Source organism: Chaetodon trifascialis, chromosome 11 (assembly GCF_039877785.1).
Source record: "Chaetodon trifascialis isolate fChaTrf1 chromosome 11, fChaTrf1.hap1, whole genome shotgun sequence".
Classification (NCBI taxonomy): Eukaryota; Metazoa; Chordata; class Actinopteri; order Chaetodontiformes; family Chaetodontidae; genus Chaetodon; species Chaetodon trifascialis.
The window spans coordinates 4,859,008-4,873,692 of record NC_092066.1 but is presented as its reverse complement, the minus strand read 5'-3'; the positions used below and the strand labels follow the sequence as shown (position 1 = coordinate 4,873,692).

The window sequence follows — 14,685 nt, the reverse complement described above, 5'->3', positions numbered from 1 at the left end:
TTTGCTTCTGTCAGTATTGAGCCACATCTGTGTCGTCTCTTTGTCTTTCTCTCTGTCTCCATCTCCCAATCTGTCTCTTCACCTATCTCTATTGCACTCCCACACACACGCACGCACGCACACACGCACACACACGTACACACTTCTGTTTCTCTTGATATTTTTCAGTTATTTCATCCAACACTACTTTATCTTCATGCCTTATCACTAAGCAAGGTCACTACATTTGTCTTCATGAGCTACCCTCTGTGTGTGGGTGTGTGGGTGTGTGTGTGTGTGTGTGTGTGTGTGTGTGGGCGTGTGTGAGGCATACGGTCACTCACACACTCACACACACTTATCCATGCCCTCTGGACCCTGCGCTCAACTATCAGTCTCCTTAATTCTCTTCCCCTCATCTCCCCTCATCTCTCCTCTATCTCCCCTCCTTTCTCCCCCACTCGTGTTCCTTTTCGTCTTTCTCTCTTACATCTCACCCATTTCTAATCTTTTCTGACTCCAGGCTTTTCTCTCTTTTTTTCGTACTCTCTTTTTTCATTATAAACAATGTATATTGCTTGCGAGTACAGGTATGATGGATTTTCAAAAACGATTTGATATCTAGTTACGGGGGCTTATCGACCGCGAGGCCCCTGAAAATTGTACACGTGCTTTGCGCTGTTTAGCCACGATGTGGGTAACATAAATAGTCTGCCAATAGGTCACACTCTGCTGTTTGGCTTTTGTTTCTTTGGTGAGGGGATGTAATGAATTTCTTAGTATTGAGATAAAGCGGATTAATGGACGAGGGATGTGTGTGCGTGTGGTAAAGGAATATAGCTGCAAAGTCGAAGTCTAAGTTTATTTTCTCATAGAACATGTCAGGTGACTGACATTTGGAGCCCTTCCAACACTTGGATGGACATGAAACTCTAAATATCTAAGCCTTAGAGATCCTAACTTTCGACATTTTTAGAACTTTCAGAACCAACGGAAGTTTGTCTTCTACTCTCCTCTTCTTATTCCTACTGTTTAAAAGCAGAAAAGCAGTCATCTGGTCCATTTAAACGGGTTAATATTGGACCTTGTTTCCTCTCCTTATCTAGTAAAGGTACTAAATGTGCTAAAACACAACAATTAGAATAAATAATAAAAATTAAAGTGCATTTCTGTGTACCCAAAAAACTTGAAGAGAGATCAATCAATCGATATCAACGATTCCCAAGGAGCATTTTGGTCAGAATCATCCGGTCACCAAGTTTCTGTTGCGAGCTAAATTCAAAGATGATGCATTTGTGGAAACCTGATCAAGCATACAGCAGTGTTCATCAGTTCACTTTCAGATTCTGGGTCAGTTTTGAAGGAATTCGGCAACTATATGATGGCGTCTCGTTCCTATTTGTACCATCGGGCCATTTTGAATTTGCTTTCATTGCCGTTTTGTGCCTCTGACAGCGATCTTCTCCATGCCGACATCAGCTGAGGCTCATGGGTGTCGCAGCGTTTAGAGCCATCTGCTAACTAGACAGAGAGAGGTGAAATAATTAAAGTGGTTTCAGAAACAGTAAAGCTGTCTCTTCCTCAGCTGCCAGGCGTCTAATACCATTTAGAGTTGTTAAGCAGAGAAGTTTATGTTTTAAAAGCTTATTGGAAACACAGGTGCAACTCATGTATGAGTAATTAATGGTAATAGATACTTTGTAGCTGTGCTTTACTCGTTTTATCTTAATTTGGGTTCTGAACTTTCTGAATGGTGTTTATTAGCAGGGGGAAAACATGACATTCGTTCTCGTGCCTCACAGTTGAAACACAATAAACACACAAATGAAAAGTAGATTTTGTACATAAAGCCAAAGTCTTTACAAAGCGTCTCATGAAATGGATCAATAAATATACATTTTTCCTTGACTGTCAGCATTGTATATATTCAAATTTTAATTTTATGTTTTAGAGATGCATGCAAAAGTAGAACCAGCTCATAAAAGTTGCAGAGAGGAGCCACACTTGAGCCTCGACTGAGACACTCCACTCACAGCCATAAAGGCTGGAATGGCAGTGGATCATCTCCAGCAGCCCTATGGCGCCGTTAAATTATCAAGGAGACCCCTGTGTTACTGTGTTGAGGGATACGGGGGATAAAACGAAACTCAATTAAAATGAGAATTTACAGTGAAAATGAATACTTCTGCAAACAGCATCTTCTTCCACTCTGCAGCTCTACGTGTGTGCAGACTGCGAGAGTGTGAGGGGTTTCTAAGTGGTGTCGGGAGGGCTTTGAGCTGAGACCATGGAGCGTTTATGTGTGTTGATTACACACCGAGTACAGGATCTGCTTATCGGTGTACAAACCTTTTTGTACATCGGTGTTTCAAAGTGCGTCTGCGTGTCTGTGCTGCTTCTGTGTGTATTTGACCAGACAGCGGTTCTTGTCTGCAGCTCAAACTCGAGACTCGATACTCCCCAAAGGTCCAACTGTTGATCCGGTCACAGCAGCTATTTTTGCCTACTCGTCTTCCTCCTCCACCTCCTCCTCCTCTTCCTCCTCCCTCATTCTTTCTGATGCTCTTTCAACTTCAAATATTCAGGATGAGGGGGGTTTCTCTCACTACACACACTGAGTGCACATACATATATTCCTTTTTCATCTGCCTCTTGCCTCCTTGTGGCTTTCCAACCAAAAGTTTCCACTCTGTCGAAAACTCTCTCAAATTCAAATGTGCTTTATTGGCACGATAGAGGAGAAACCTGTGTTGCTGAAGCAAAGTGCATCAGTTACAGACCAGTATTTTCATATTTCCATCTCCATCTCCCTCCCAGCTTCTGCATCTCTTCATCTGTCTCTTTGGCTCAACTTGAATCTGCATCTCACCTCTCCCTCCTACTTCCCTCTCCGTCCACTTTTCATCCCTCCCAACTGTCTTTCTCCTTTCTTGCCTTGTTCTTCTCTCTTTCTTCTTCCGTCTCCCTCACCCCTCCTCCTCTAATCACTCATCACTCACTCTCTCATTTTTGTTTTACATTTTCGGCATTTAGCTGACACTCACAGCCAAAGAGACTCCCTCTCTTCTTCCTTCTCTCCCTCTCTCTCTCCCACACATGTCGCCTCCATCCTCCCATCTGTTTCTGAATATTCTCTCCAGCTCCCTAATTATCCGTCCTTTCCGACAGCTGATCTGGGTTCAGTGACCGCGGGCTTCCCTTGATCATACCGTTCCCACTGATCTGAGGGTGTCAATTGATCCAGGATCAGTGCACCAACTATGAAACACTTGATAAACACACACCTCTGTCTGTTTTATCCACCTTCCCCTGCTTCCCTCCACCTCTCTCCCCCTCTCAATCCACTTGTATCTCTTTCCCTACTTTCAGACAGAATTAAAAAATAGTCATATAGAGGCGACAGCCTAAATGTATGCAAAATCCATGGAAGGAGGCAAACAGAGCGAGATGAACCAAACTTTGCCCAAGGTGGTGCAAATTGAAGGGAGGAGGCATTAGTTCCAGTTGAAACTTGAGAGAGAAATGTTCCCAACGGTGTATCAGCTTCAAGCAACATGCCAATGAAATCCTGCCATGTAGTATTTACAGCAGCGAAAAATGTCCATCGGGGATTTCTGGCAAATAACACTGACCGATGACACATCCTAAGAGCTAGATTACCCAGAGAAGACACTGCTCATGCTGGCTGCTCAGCCCGGTGCAAAGGGATTAGAAAGAAAGCACAACAGAGTAAATGTATAATGCAGAAGCATAGCTTATTTTCTCATCTTTCCTCACCTTTATAGTAAAAAGGAGTCAAGGAAGCAATTATCATAATGACTGTCACTATCAGCCTGCTGCTTTCAGCTGCGTTTGGTTGTCTGCGTGCCATCACATTAACTTGGCTTCTCAATTTTTAAGTCAAAGGATCAGAATAATGCAAAGCCGGAAATATTTGCACACCTGTCCCTGATGTCTCTCGAGGTCCTGCAGTGCTTTGATTTGATTGCCTCTGTTTGCCAGTGTGGTGGTGCATGCAGTTCTTTTCATTCTCTGTGTCTTTATAAAGACTAAACATACTCAAGTGGTCCACCCTTGCTTGTACAAGAGGCTGGTTTAAAGGAAATGCTAGACATTTGCTTTGTTGTCGAGAGTTAGGTGAGAGGATCGATACCACTCTCAGATTTGTCCATTAGATTTCAAGCGGGAGCAAGGGAACGGTTGTCTTAGCTTACAATGAAGACTGGAAACAGGAGGAAACACCTACCATGGCTCTGTCCATATGGAACAAAAAGCAGTTTCGGAACACAAACAAGATTTGAATCAACATGCAAGAATTGTCATTTTTGCGTGTTGAACATCTGTACACGGGCATTTATTATGTTTACATTACTTACTATGAAAAACCTGTGAGCTGACATCTCTGCAAACACAGCCAAACGTCAAGCAAGTGCAACAACACAAGACATGCTTTAGCAAGCCAGGTAATATTTCTTTGTAGTCTAACTGCAAGAAGGCCAGCTCGGTGTTTGTCGTGCAGCCTTTTATTTCATGAAGTTCCTGCCAACAGCTAAAAGCCAATCTGTTTCCTGCCTTTTGTTTGATCACTCTCTCTTTTTCTATTCTTCGCTTCCTCCATCTCTGTCCTCTTCGCATCATCTACGATGTCCGTAGAGGCTGCTCAGCACGGTTCTGTGGCCCGCTCGCCCATTCCGGTGCCGCTCCTCACCAGTGTTCCCAGCTGGGTCATCCCTACCCGAAAGTACTCCAAAACTCTGCTCTGAGCTCGGACTCCAGTCTGAGCAGAGTCAGCTAGCTGCATGGCTAACTGAGCTAAAACTAATGGCAGCTGCAGTTAGCAGCACTTAGCGGTCACTTTAGGAACGAGCAAAGCTCACTGTCTAGCACCCTGCTTGAAATGGTTGAGTCTCGTTTTCAGGTCGTCTGATAGAGATGCTTTGGCTTTCCCTGGCCTCAAATATTTCTCTCCAGAATCGCTTACTGCGCCTTTAAAAGGGTGGGACTTTGGTTTCAGCCAGAAACAGTAACCCACAAATTCGACTGGAATGGCTGCATCATGTTCCGGCTGCGACGCGGCCGCTGCTGCTGATCTCAGCCATTCCAGACAATTTTTGTGAATCCACCAGAAGCACCGCAGCGTGCTTCAGAAGCTTTCCAGAAGTGGCTCTCCGCTCTGCTCGGCAGACAATTTTTCAAAATAAAACACCCTGTGCTGACTGACAATGAACACAAAACAAGCCAAAAAAAACCCATTTAACTACAAGCCTACTTACCCATGATAGAAGCACAAACATCAAGGAAAAAAAACAACCAAATCTGAGGAAGTCAACAAAACTGGGCAGGCAAAACGCTCTCAGTAGGGTATGAAGCCCTGAGGAGGACGGAAAAAACACGCGTCGCAGCCAGAACACCACACAGCCTGGTGAAATCTCCAGGTCAGGGTTAAACCTGCAGCAGAACTAAAAGAAAAACGCACACCTGTTCTCGAAATGTGCCGGCTGGCAGGTAAACACCTGATGAAAGAGAAGCGAGCTACACAATCACTGATCTGCTGCAGTCGTCTACAAATCACCATGTCCACCTAAAGAGGCCAGAATGTGCCCAAATGTTGATTCATTGAATTAAAAATGAAAAGATTGCATCAGACTTCTGACTGTCTCCTTCCTCCAAGAATAAAAATGCTGTAAGGTTACTAATAAAGCACCAATGTTTGCATGCCTGTACTGTTTTATGTCTGGTTTATTGATTTTTAGGTATCTTTCTACAGGTGAGAGACAAAAGGCTGATTTCTGAATCACACAGGGGATGTTTTTCATACATGTACTTCATTAACCCCAAAAATAAATTGGATTTTTAACCTCTTTGTATTTGCGTCCCTTTCTTCTCCCCGCACTTGTCTTCCATTACACATGATTATTTTAAGGACACATGCAGAAATATAGAGTTCAGCTGATACAAAGAAGCCTTCTTTCAAGAGCTCGATTTCAAACGTCTCTCCTGCAGTCTCTCGGTCCTGTGATGGTTGTTGTTAATACATTCTCCAGAGAGCCTTGCCAGGCACCAAGAAAACTTTGACTGATGCGATGTGGATCAATAGTTTTTCAGAAAATGTCAAAAAACATTTCACGCTCTGCATTTGGAGTACCGTCTCGCAGTGTCTTCAGCAGTCATTGTCAGTTTGTCTCGTTCTATGAGAGGCTGGCTGGGGGCCTTATCATCTATTTCAATATTTTTTGTGCCCTGCTTAACACTGTGCTTAGTGTGGTTTTAATGAAATGATTTACAAGTTACAGTCATCTTCAACACATTTAAAGTCTGCCTACTCAATATCCTCCCACTAGGTGAGAGCTTCCCCGTCCACCATGGTTTGTAAATCACCAGAGATCCATTTCCTTGTTAAATCGTACAGAGGCAGATAGCCTGGCTGATGTCGGCTGATAGGCTTTTATTGAAAGGACGGAAACCACACATGACAAATAAATAAAATTATAGGCAGGCTAGAAGGAAATACACAGGTTTGTTTTCCTGGTGAGGAAATGTGTTTGCAAAGCCTCAAATTCTGAGTACTTGCACTGCATGTCTGCTTTTATGGTCTGCACACTTTGTAAAATCTGCATGAGGGTGCATTTCACTGAGGAAGACACGCGTGCCCGGCCTCTTGAAATCTATTGAATGAACACAACTTAAAATCTACTGTATGTAACAAGGTCCTTGTGCATAAGGGATGGGAAAAAAGCAAAGTGTTACGCGGTGGAGACACAGCTGGAGACGTGACGGTGGATTCAGGGAGTCCAGGTGTTACAGTGGGCAGATGCATTTGCCTTCCATCCTTGATAACCTTGGTTTAGTTCTTCAATCAAACATTTTTCTGAGGCTGTTTCCCCCAAAGATTTTAATTTTTAATTCAGGAGCAACCAACCAAAACAGATATCCTCATTCATCCTTATTTCTCCAGTGGAAAGTTAATCGTTAGCTTACAAGTGAATATACGGCGTCCAATTTGTGCAGCTGTCTCATAATCCTTCACGAAGGGGGGGAAGTCGGTTTTATCTTATTTTGTCTACGTCATAAAAGATGCATTTCAGAGTTTGTGCTCATTTTATGAAATTGTCTTGTGATGGTGGGAGCGTTTGTCTTCGCACGTGGAGGGAAAGTAGAGCCCACCGCTGTCTGACTGTGGAAGTTTCCAGGATGTGAGTAAATTATGTTAGCGCTAACATTTTTCATTACATAGGAATGAAAAACACAGAGGAAACACATGCATCCAAGGCATCCAGAGGGATGCAGGCTCACATTTTACGTTTGGGTTTAATACACCGGGACCATTAGTCGATAGCTAATTGGCTCATAGATTATAGAACGCAATAAAATACAACTTTGTCTTCCAAAAAAGGAAAAGTGTCTTTAACTAAAGAAAAAAACAAAAATCCGCAGATATGGCAACAGGATGCATCTGAGTTTGAAAAATATGAATCATTTATTCAAACATAAAATAGCAGTAAGTCGTGGTTTTACAGTGTCTTTTCCTCCCGTCTTCCTCACAGTGTACAGAAGACACTCGGCTTTGTCTGAGCTTCCCAATTATTTTGCCGGGTGTGCGAACTCTTCTCGCGAGCTTGCCCCTGAGCCTGCAGTTCAAGTGACCAAACCCATGATGTCAAGTGGGACGCTGGCAGTTTTGTAAACTATTTTTAAGACTTACTGACTCACTCTGACACTGTGGAGTCTCCTGCGAGGACACTCAGACACTTAAGATGCACTGAATTAATACTAGTTAGAGGCAAGCTGTTGTGGTTTGGAGTCGCGGCTAAAAGCCTGATATGTAAATGTAATGTCCTCATTTGTTTCCCTTTCTTCGTCTTCATGTCAGTGTTTTGGTCTTTATCTACCTCATGTCCGTCTCTTTGTCTCAATGTCTCTCTATTTCTCTCACCCTCTCCCGGTAGGCTTGCATTAACGTAGGAACCCATCTGTTTTCATGCTTTCCTAGCTGTCTAATCTCCTCTATTAGCAGCGCTGGGTCTTTTTTCCTCCCCTCATCCATCCACCCATCCACTCCCACACATTCCCTCCAGGGTATCTCCAGTTCCTTAAAAGGGTCTTAAAATAAATTATCGAGAATTAAGGCCTTAAAATGTATTAAAACATCCCGTATTGGCTACAGTTATCAGATCATTTGTTTCCACCATGGAGTGACAGGTTCCTTTGCACTAAATGTTCACGCTCAGATTAATGCAGGACAGGATTAGCTGTACATTTTTTTTTTGCCATTGTATCTGCTTTAATAAACACAACTGGGCTTTGTGTCCCTTAACAATTAATTTCCTGTTTTGCGTTATCTTTATCTGGGCAGTTCTAGTTGCAGAACCCTCATTAGCTCTGCTCCACTGGAACCAGGCTGGTTTGTCCCTTTGTTTTTTTAACTTTAGTGTTGATATCCACTTCCACGTAGCTTTTAAAAAGTCTCTTAAATGTGCCCACACTCTGTTCCCTCCTCTGCGTCTCCTCGTATGGCCTCTCATCTGTACGAAGCAGGGTCAAATTAAACTGGTATCAATGGCTCTCCTCGCCGGAATGATGATAAAAGTCATCTTGAGCCTTCGATGTCCCGCAGAGGCCCGGATCCAACGATGTGACCCTGTGATTATGCAACATCAACATCAACAATTCATATATCACAGCTTTGGCTTTGATTTCTGCTCGTTTTTCACATTATTTGTGAATAAGAGTGTTTTTATAAATTAAGTCCAAGGTCTCTGCCCCTGCATGCGCCGCATCATTTCTCACTTCCCTCCACAAAGTAATATCCACCACTCCGTCTTCATTCTCTCCATCCATTTTCTCCACCGCATCCCTCCGTTTCTCCTCCTCCTCTCCTCCACCGGCTTCTCCTCTCTCCCTCCTGTCTTTCTGGCTTCTGGTTTTCCCAGGTCTGATCTTGCTGTAGAGGTTTCTACTCTGCAGCGAGGCAGCCATCACTGCGAGAAGTTGTCACTCATCATTTTCTTCTTCTTCTTCTATCTTTCATCACGCTGCTTGTCCATCCCTCGCTCCCCCTGCTCTCTCCACCCATCCTCTTTTGTCAACTCTCCACCCTCAGAAGCCCGGTGCATGCTGTGCAGTGCTGGAATGTGGTGCTGAGGAGTCCTGATTTTCTCTCCTCTCCAGTCTCTTCTCTTCAATCAACTCTCTTACTTCTCTCCCTTCCAACTCCTGCGCTGGTATTTCGGTCTTTTTCTCCTTCCTCTCGTCCGTCCATCTTTGGCTGTATCAGCTCTGAAGCACATTGTCTGCACTTTGCTGTTCGGGCCAACTGCACAGTTGACTTGCTGCTCCATCTCGCTCCATCTTTTTCAAAGTGGAGCATTGAGGGATTTTCAGGCACTTTCTTTTCCCTCCACCCTGCTTCGCTTTTTAGGTCCCACCAGTCTTTTATTTTGCTTTCTGAATGTGTCTGTGTGTCCTTTCCCTTCTTGGCTGGACAATTACAGAAAACTACCAGGCAAGAATTACTTGGACGGTCATGTGTGGGAGATGGCGAAGCTCCACGTCGACCCGAAGGAGCCGAGCATTTTTATGACAAGTTAACAAATCATATTAAAGCAGCTTTGGGATCTGTTCTCTTATAATCTCCAATATATGACAGAGGAAACGAATCCTCTACCAAAAGTCGGCTTCTTCTAACATGAAGATATATTAGCGATAGATTAAGTGACCATGTGTGATGTGAAAGGAGCTGAATTCGCAGAGAATCATGATAACTTTGCAGTCACTTTGATAACAAAGCAAGCAAAGGTTAACAACTAGCTGGTGATAATCTTGAGACTACACTCAGGTTTTCTTTGTTGCATCATCTCCTTCCTTCATTTTCTCCATCTGCTGAAAAAATGTCTCCAGTTTCCAGCTTTTCTCCTCCTTCCTCTCTTTCTGTCCCTTGTCATCAGGCTCTGTCTCTCCTCCTACACGTACCTCTATCTTTCTATATGCTCTCTCGTCAAAGATCTTCCCGTCTCCCCCTCTTGTCTCTCCCTCCATCTGCTGCACTTTGAAGAGAAGACATGGTTGAAGGGTTGAATTCTGAGCTCCCATCATGCTCCTCTCCCGTCTCCGTCTTTCAACTCTCTGCCTCCCAGAGTACAGCATCTGCTGCGCATGCTGGACCACTGCAGTGGAGAGTTTCTGCTCCATCTCACTACCCCCTCCTCCTCATATTCTCTCCCATTCCTCCTCCTCCTCCTCCTCCTCCTCCTCCAATACTCTTCTCAATTCCCCCCAAAGTAGAGGTAGGCCTTTAAGTGTTCTATCATTGCAGCGAAGGGCCTCACTTTCTATCTCTCTCCTCTCCACTGTGGTTGAAGCTCCATCTGGAGTAAAGACTTGCTGATCTCTCCATTTGTCCTTCCCCACCTCCCTCCCTCCCTCCCTCCCTCTCTCTCGCCACTCTCTGTTGTCTGTTGCAAAAATGTTGGCTCTCCGTGATGAAAACTTCTCCGCCCGTGCTCTCGCCATTCTTAACTCCATCTCTCTATCACTTCACTTCTGCTGTTAAGTGTCGTATTAGTGCACGAGGGAGTCTTCCTATCTCTCTCAGCACGCTTGTGTCTAGTTCTCCAGCTCTCCCATCCCTCCCTCCATCTGTACCAGACTCTCCTCTTTTCACTCCCGAGCACAGTCAAGTCTGTTGTGTGATGTCGGACCATTGAGAAGAGACACACTACAAAAAGTTGGAGCTAGCATTTTAGCTTGTCAGGCTTTCAAGTTTCTTTAAAATCATCCGACTATCATTCTAGGGCTTTTATTTCATGTCAAATCAATAAGAATATGTCTTTTTATTTCAATTATAGCCCAGTCATGTCCATGTTTTTATACTCAGACACGCTGCTGTGCATGCTCCTTTTCACTCTTGACAATGTTTTGAACCATGGGCTTTAGCCAACACAGTCAAAAGTGATCATTAGCACCAAAGCTCCATGTTTATAATGTCAGTGTCATTTTTTTCCCACCACTCGCCGTCCCTCTCACCTATTTTTGCTTTTCAAAATACAAGGTCTGCTGTGTGATGTGGGAAGGAGTAGGAGGAGGAGTGGGAAGTCTCCCTTTTCAAAATATTATTAAGCCGGCCTGGCTTACCAGACAGTCAGGCCGTCAAGTTGCATAAAACAGATTATTAAAGAGCTGAGGCAGTTTTCCTTTAAAAAGTCGCTGTTTGAATTGGACACATTGACGCACTTTAGCCCATCAGAGCCTGAGGTTTATTTTTGTTCTCTGTTTTCATTTGCTGCATTTATTGAACACTTTTGGCACCATACAATATTATAATAACATGTTGTTTGCCATCTCAGTGCTCTGATGTCTTTGTTCAGGGCTTTTTCTCTTGAACAAAGCTTTTGACCCAGTGTGTACAAAGTAATTATTAGTGCCTTGTTCAGCAAAGATGTAGTGGCAGACATCTTATTTCTTACTGCAACTGTGTCTCAGTCATTTGAACACAGTCCTATGGAACCAATCTGCATTATAATGAGTTTTGTTTTGTTTTTTTAAACCAAATTACACCCTATTTACACTTAGTTACCTCATACTTGTGCACATCAGAGAGCTGTCTGATCTCAAAAGTGTAAATGCATCCGAGGAGCTTTCGAGACACACTGAATTACATTTCCTCAAGAAACATTCTAACCAGATGTTGAAAAGGTTTAAATCCATCTCTCCAAGATGCATATTTAATCTTTTCTCCTGCATCAGTTAGCGGTCTGTGGAGGTAGCCTCTACGTGGTCTCCTCCCTTGCGATAACAGCAGCTAAAGCGACGCTGAGACGAGCCGCCGTAGCTGACAATGACAGACAGAAATGTGGCTCCTGTGATTTCGACACGTGACGATACCGAAGGCGCACCGAGCCGGCGTGGCAATTATCTGATCCCCGATTGGTTCTACCGCTCAATGATCTGCGTGGGTGAGAGAGCGCTGGTCTGAGCGAGCATGAGGGAGGGGTGTGAAGGAAAGCCCAAGAAGAATACGTAACATTTGTCTCTCTTATAGTAAATAAATGCTTTTCATTCACATGTCTGGGGGCGCATGATTTGATTTGCATGTAGTCTGGGAAAACCAAAATGGACTGTAATCAGATTTGAGATGTGGCCAAAAGGAATGTATTTAGAAGTCTAAACAGAAGTGGATTTAATTGCATGTGGATTTTATACAGATATATAACATTTGAAATGACATGTAAACTGTGTCACGACGAACGGATTTTGAGAGGATCTGCAGACTTTTTATTGCAGATGACTCATGAGCAGTGCGTTAAACTCAGGGAAAGATCGCGGTCTTGGTTAACTATTAGAAAAAGTCATCACGGACTTGGAGCACGCGAAGCCCCGACTTTTTAAATATTTGACCAAAACTACAAAGAGCAGCGACCCATGAGGAAACTCCAACGATCGACCAACCAGTGGTGTAACTTCATCACCCAGTAAGTCAGGGACAGACTTTGGCGTTTATGAGGCTGACCCCACTTTACTGAGGTCTCTCATCACATCCAGCTTCCCGACCCTACATCTCATAGAAATGTCAGACTTTCTGGACTGGAACAAACATCCAGCGAACATAATCCAGACAGCACTTTCATTCCCTCCGTTTGGTATATAGGTTAGCTGTACTTGAACATATTGACATACTCTCCGTGTCTCTCTCCATCCCTCCCTCTCACCTCTTTTCTCTCCGAAGTACAGGGTCTGCTGTGCCGTGTTGGACCACTGCAGGGAGGAGTTGTCGCTCTCGGCCACCCGGCAGGTCAATGTCACCGTGCCCCCGACGGACACCGTCTCATCTGAGGTCACTGGCTGCAAGGGGTCGTCATCTAGGTAACAGGAGAGAGAGAGGTGGAGAAAAATCATGAGACAGAGCGACAGAGAGGCGACAGAGACGAGTCAGAAAGACACTGCTCTCATATGAAAATACAAGCAAAAAATAGTAGCACACACCGACACACAAATCAGATAAACTCACAAAATGCATTACTCGCCTCGCTCTCTCCCCCTCTCTCCATCTCCCCCCGCCCATCTCTTTCTCTGCTTGTCAGATTATCTATATATCTCTATCTGTCTTTCTGAAAGCAAAGACGCAATGCACACATGCGCACGGACATGCTGTCAGAGGGACAAAAAAAGCAGACAAATGGCTATCTGCTTGTATGTCTGCGAGGCCAGTGTAAGAGCGATGAGTCAGTAGCAGGCCTGGCATCCAGAGACTGCACGACCTGAGGGACCAGCCAAGATGAAGAGACCTCGGCAGACAGTGGCTCTCGACAGGTCAAAGCAACAACAAGAGCACTGTCTTATACCTCTAATGGCTTTGTAACCCTCTTTTGTCAATATCTGTGTCAGTTTTTAACACCGTGCATATGTATCGGCTGGTACGGAACAAGCTCAAACGGGACAGGCATTATGGAAATGAGCAGGTCAGAGGGAAAGAGAAAGAGAATACAAATGACCCAGCATAATGAAGGGATTCCAAAGGCTGGAGCTCGAGCTGGAACACCACAAAAACCACTGAACGGTGAACTGTCTGGGTGTGTAACAGTATTCAAATTGGCTCAAATTATGGTATTTAACAGTACCCCCTTGATAACGGGTGATGGTGCAGGCTAATTCCGCTCTTTGCATTCAGCGAGGGTTGCAGACGACTACGTGAATCAGAACAAGAGACGAGCACTAAAACACGCAGGCCCTCGTTAGGGTAAGTAATACCCAACATGCCCACTATGGCGCTTTTTGCCACGCTAAGTTATCGCGGCTCTGAGTGCACCCAGGCGCGCTCTGCGCTCCCCTCCCTCCCCGCTCGCTTCGAAACGTGCCAGACCTCGCTCAACCTAATCTCAAGCAAAACAAAAACATGGCATAATTGACGACAAGACCAAGCCAACGGAGGGAACATCTCACAAGAAGATATGCCTCAAAGCGCTCTCCTCACTCCTGAAAATATGGCGTGTATAAATAGTTTAATTGGAACCAAATTGTCAAGCGGGAGACAGGTTTATATTCGGTGCGTAGCGTTATCGCATCCTTGCACTGGCGGTGGAATTGATTTTTTTTTTCTCTCCAGGAAGAACATCTGCTTAAGTGTGCTTCGGCGGAACTCCCATCAAGACATGAAGGGGGGGTGGGGGTGGGGGGGCACACGCAAAGAGAGGATGCAAAAGAGGAGGCGAGTAAACTAACTGCATGTAGGATCAAAAAGACATTTGCAGTACATGAGCTGAGAGCAGCAGGGAGCAACAGTTGGGTTTTTTTTTTGAAAGCTGGATGTCCAGTTCAGCATCTCAGAAAATAAAAATTATGAGAAGAGAAAACAAGAAAAACTCAGGTTTGACTCTGGGCTAAGAGGATCCAGAGCCATTACAGCTCTTAAAGGTAAAGCCGCTATCTGCCTGCATTCACACGGCAATCGGAGACTTCCAGAGTCCTTCGTGTGAGAGCTAAGTCGCTCCTTTGCTCTCTGTGGTGTTTCACTGCAGCCCTGACCTTGTGGTTAGTTTATCTAAGCACCATGATGGCTGAGGGCTAAATGTGTGGTCAAGTGCACCACGGATTAGTGTCTCCTTTAATAGCATCTTGGGCTAATTCTTGCGGCTGATCGCAAGAGCTCCTCTACTTGGCATGAACACTTTGGGTAAATTGGCTGTCCCAGTGCATCACTCATCAAGCCAACCA

At 44.5% G+C, this 14,685-nt stretch overlaps 1 protein-coding gene across 2 annotated transcripts in view; it reads right to left on the bottom strand.

The window, feature by feature from the left end:
* The window catches only part of cadm3 (cell adhesion molecule 3), an 84,738-nt gene that overhangs the window by 32,264 nt on the left and 37,789 nt on the right, over positions 1-14,685 (bottom strand). For both annotated transcript variants that reach the window (XM_070973768.1, XM_070973769.1), the window contains exon 3: positions 12,684-12,833. In XM_070973768.1, coding sequence (XP_070829869.1) covers positions 12,684-12,833 — 150 coding nt within the window. The remainder of the gene's footprint in view (positions 1-12,683; positions 12,834-14,685) is intronic.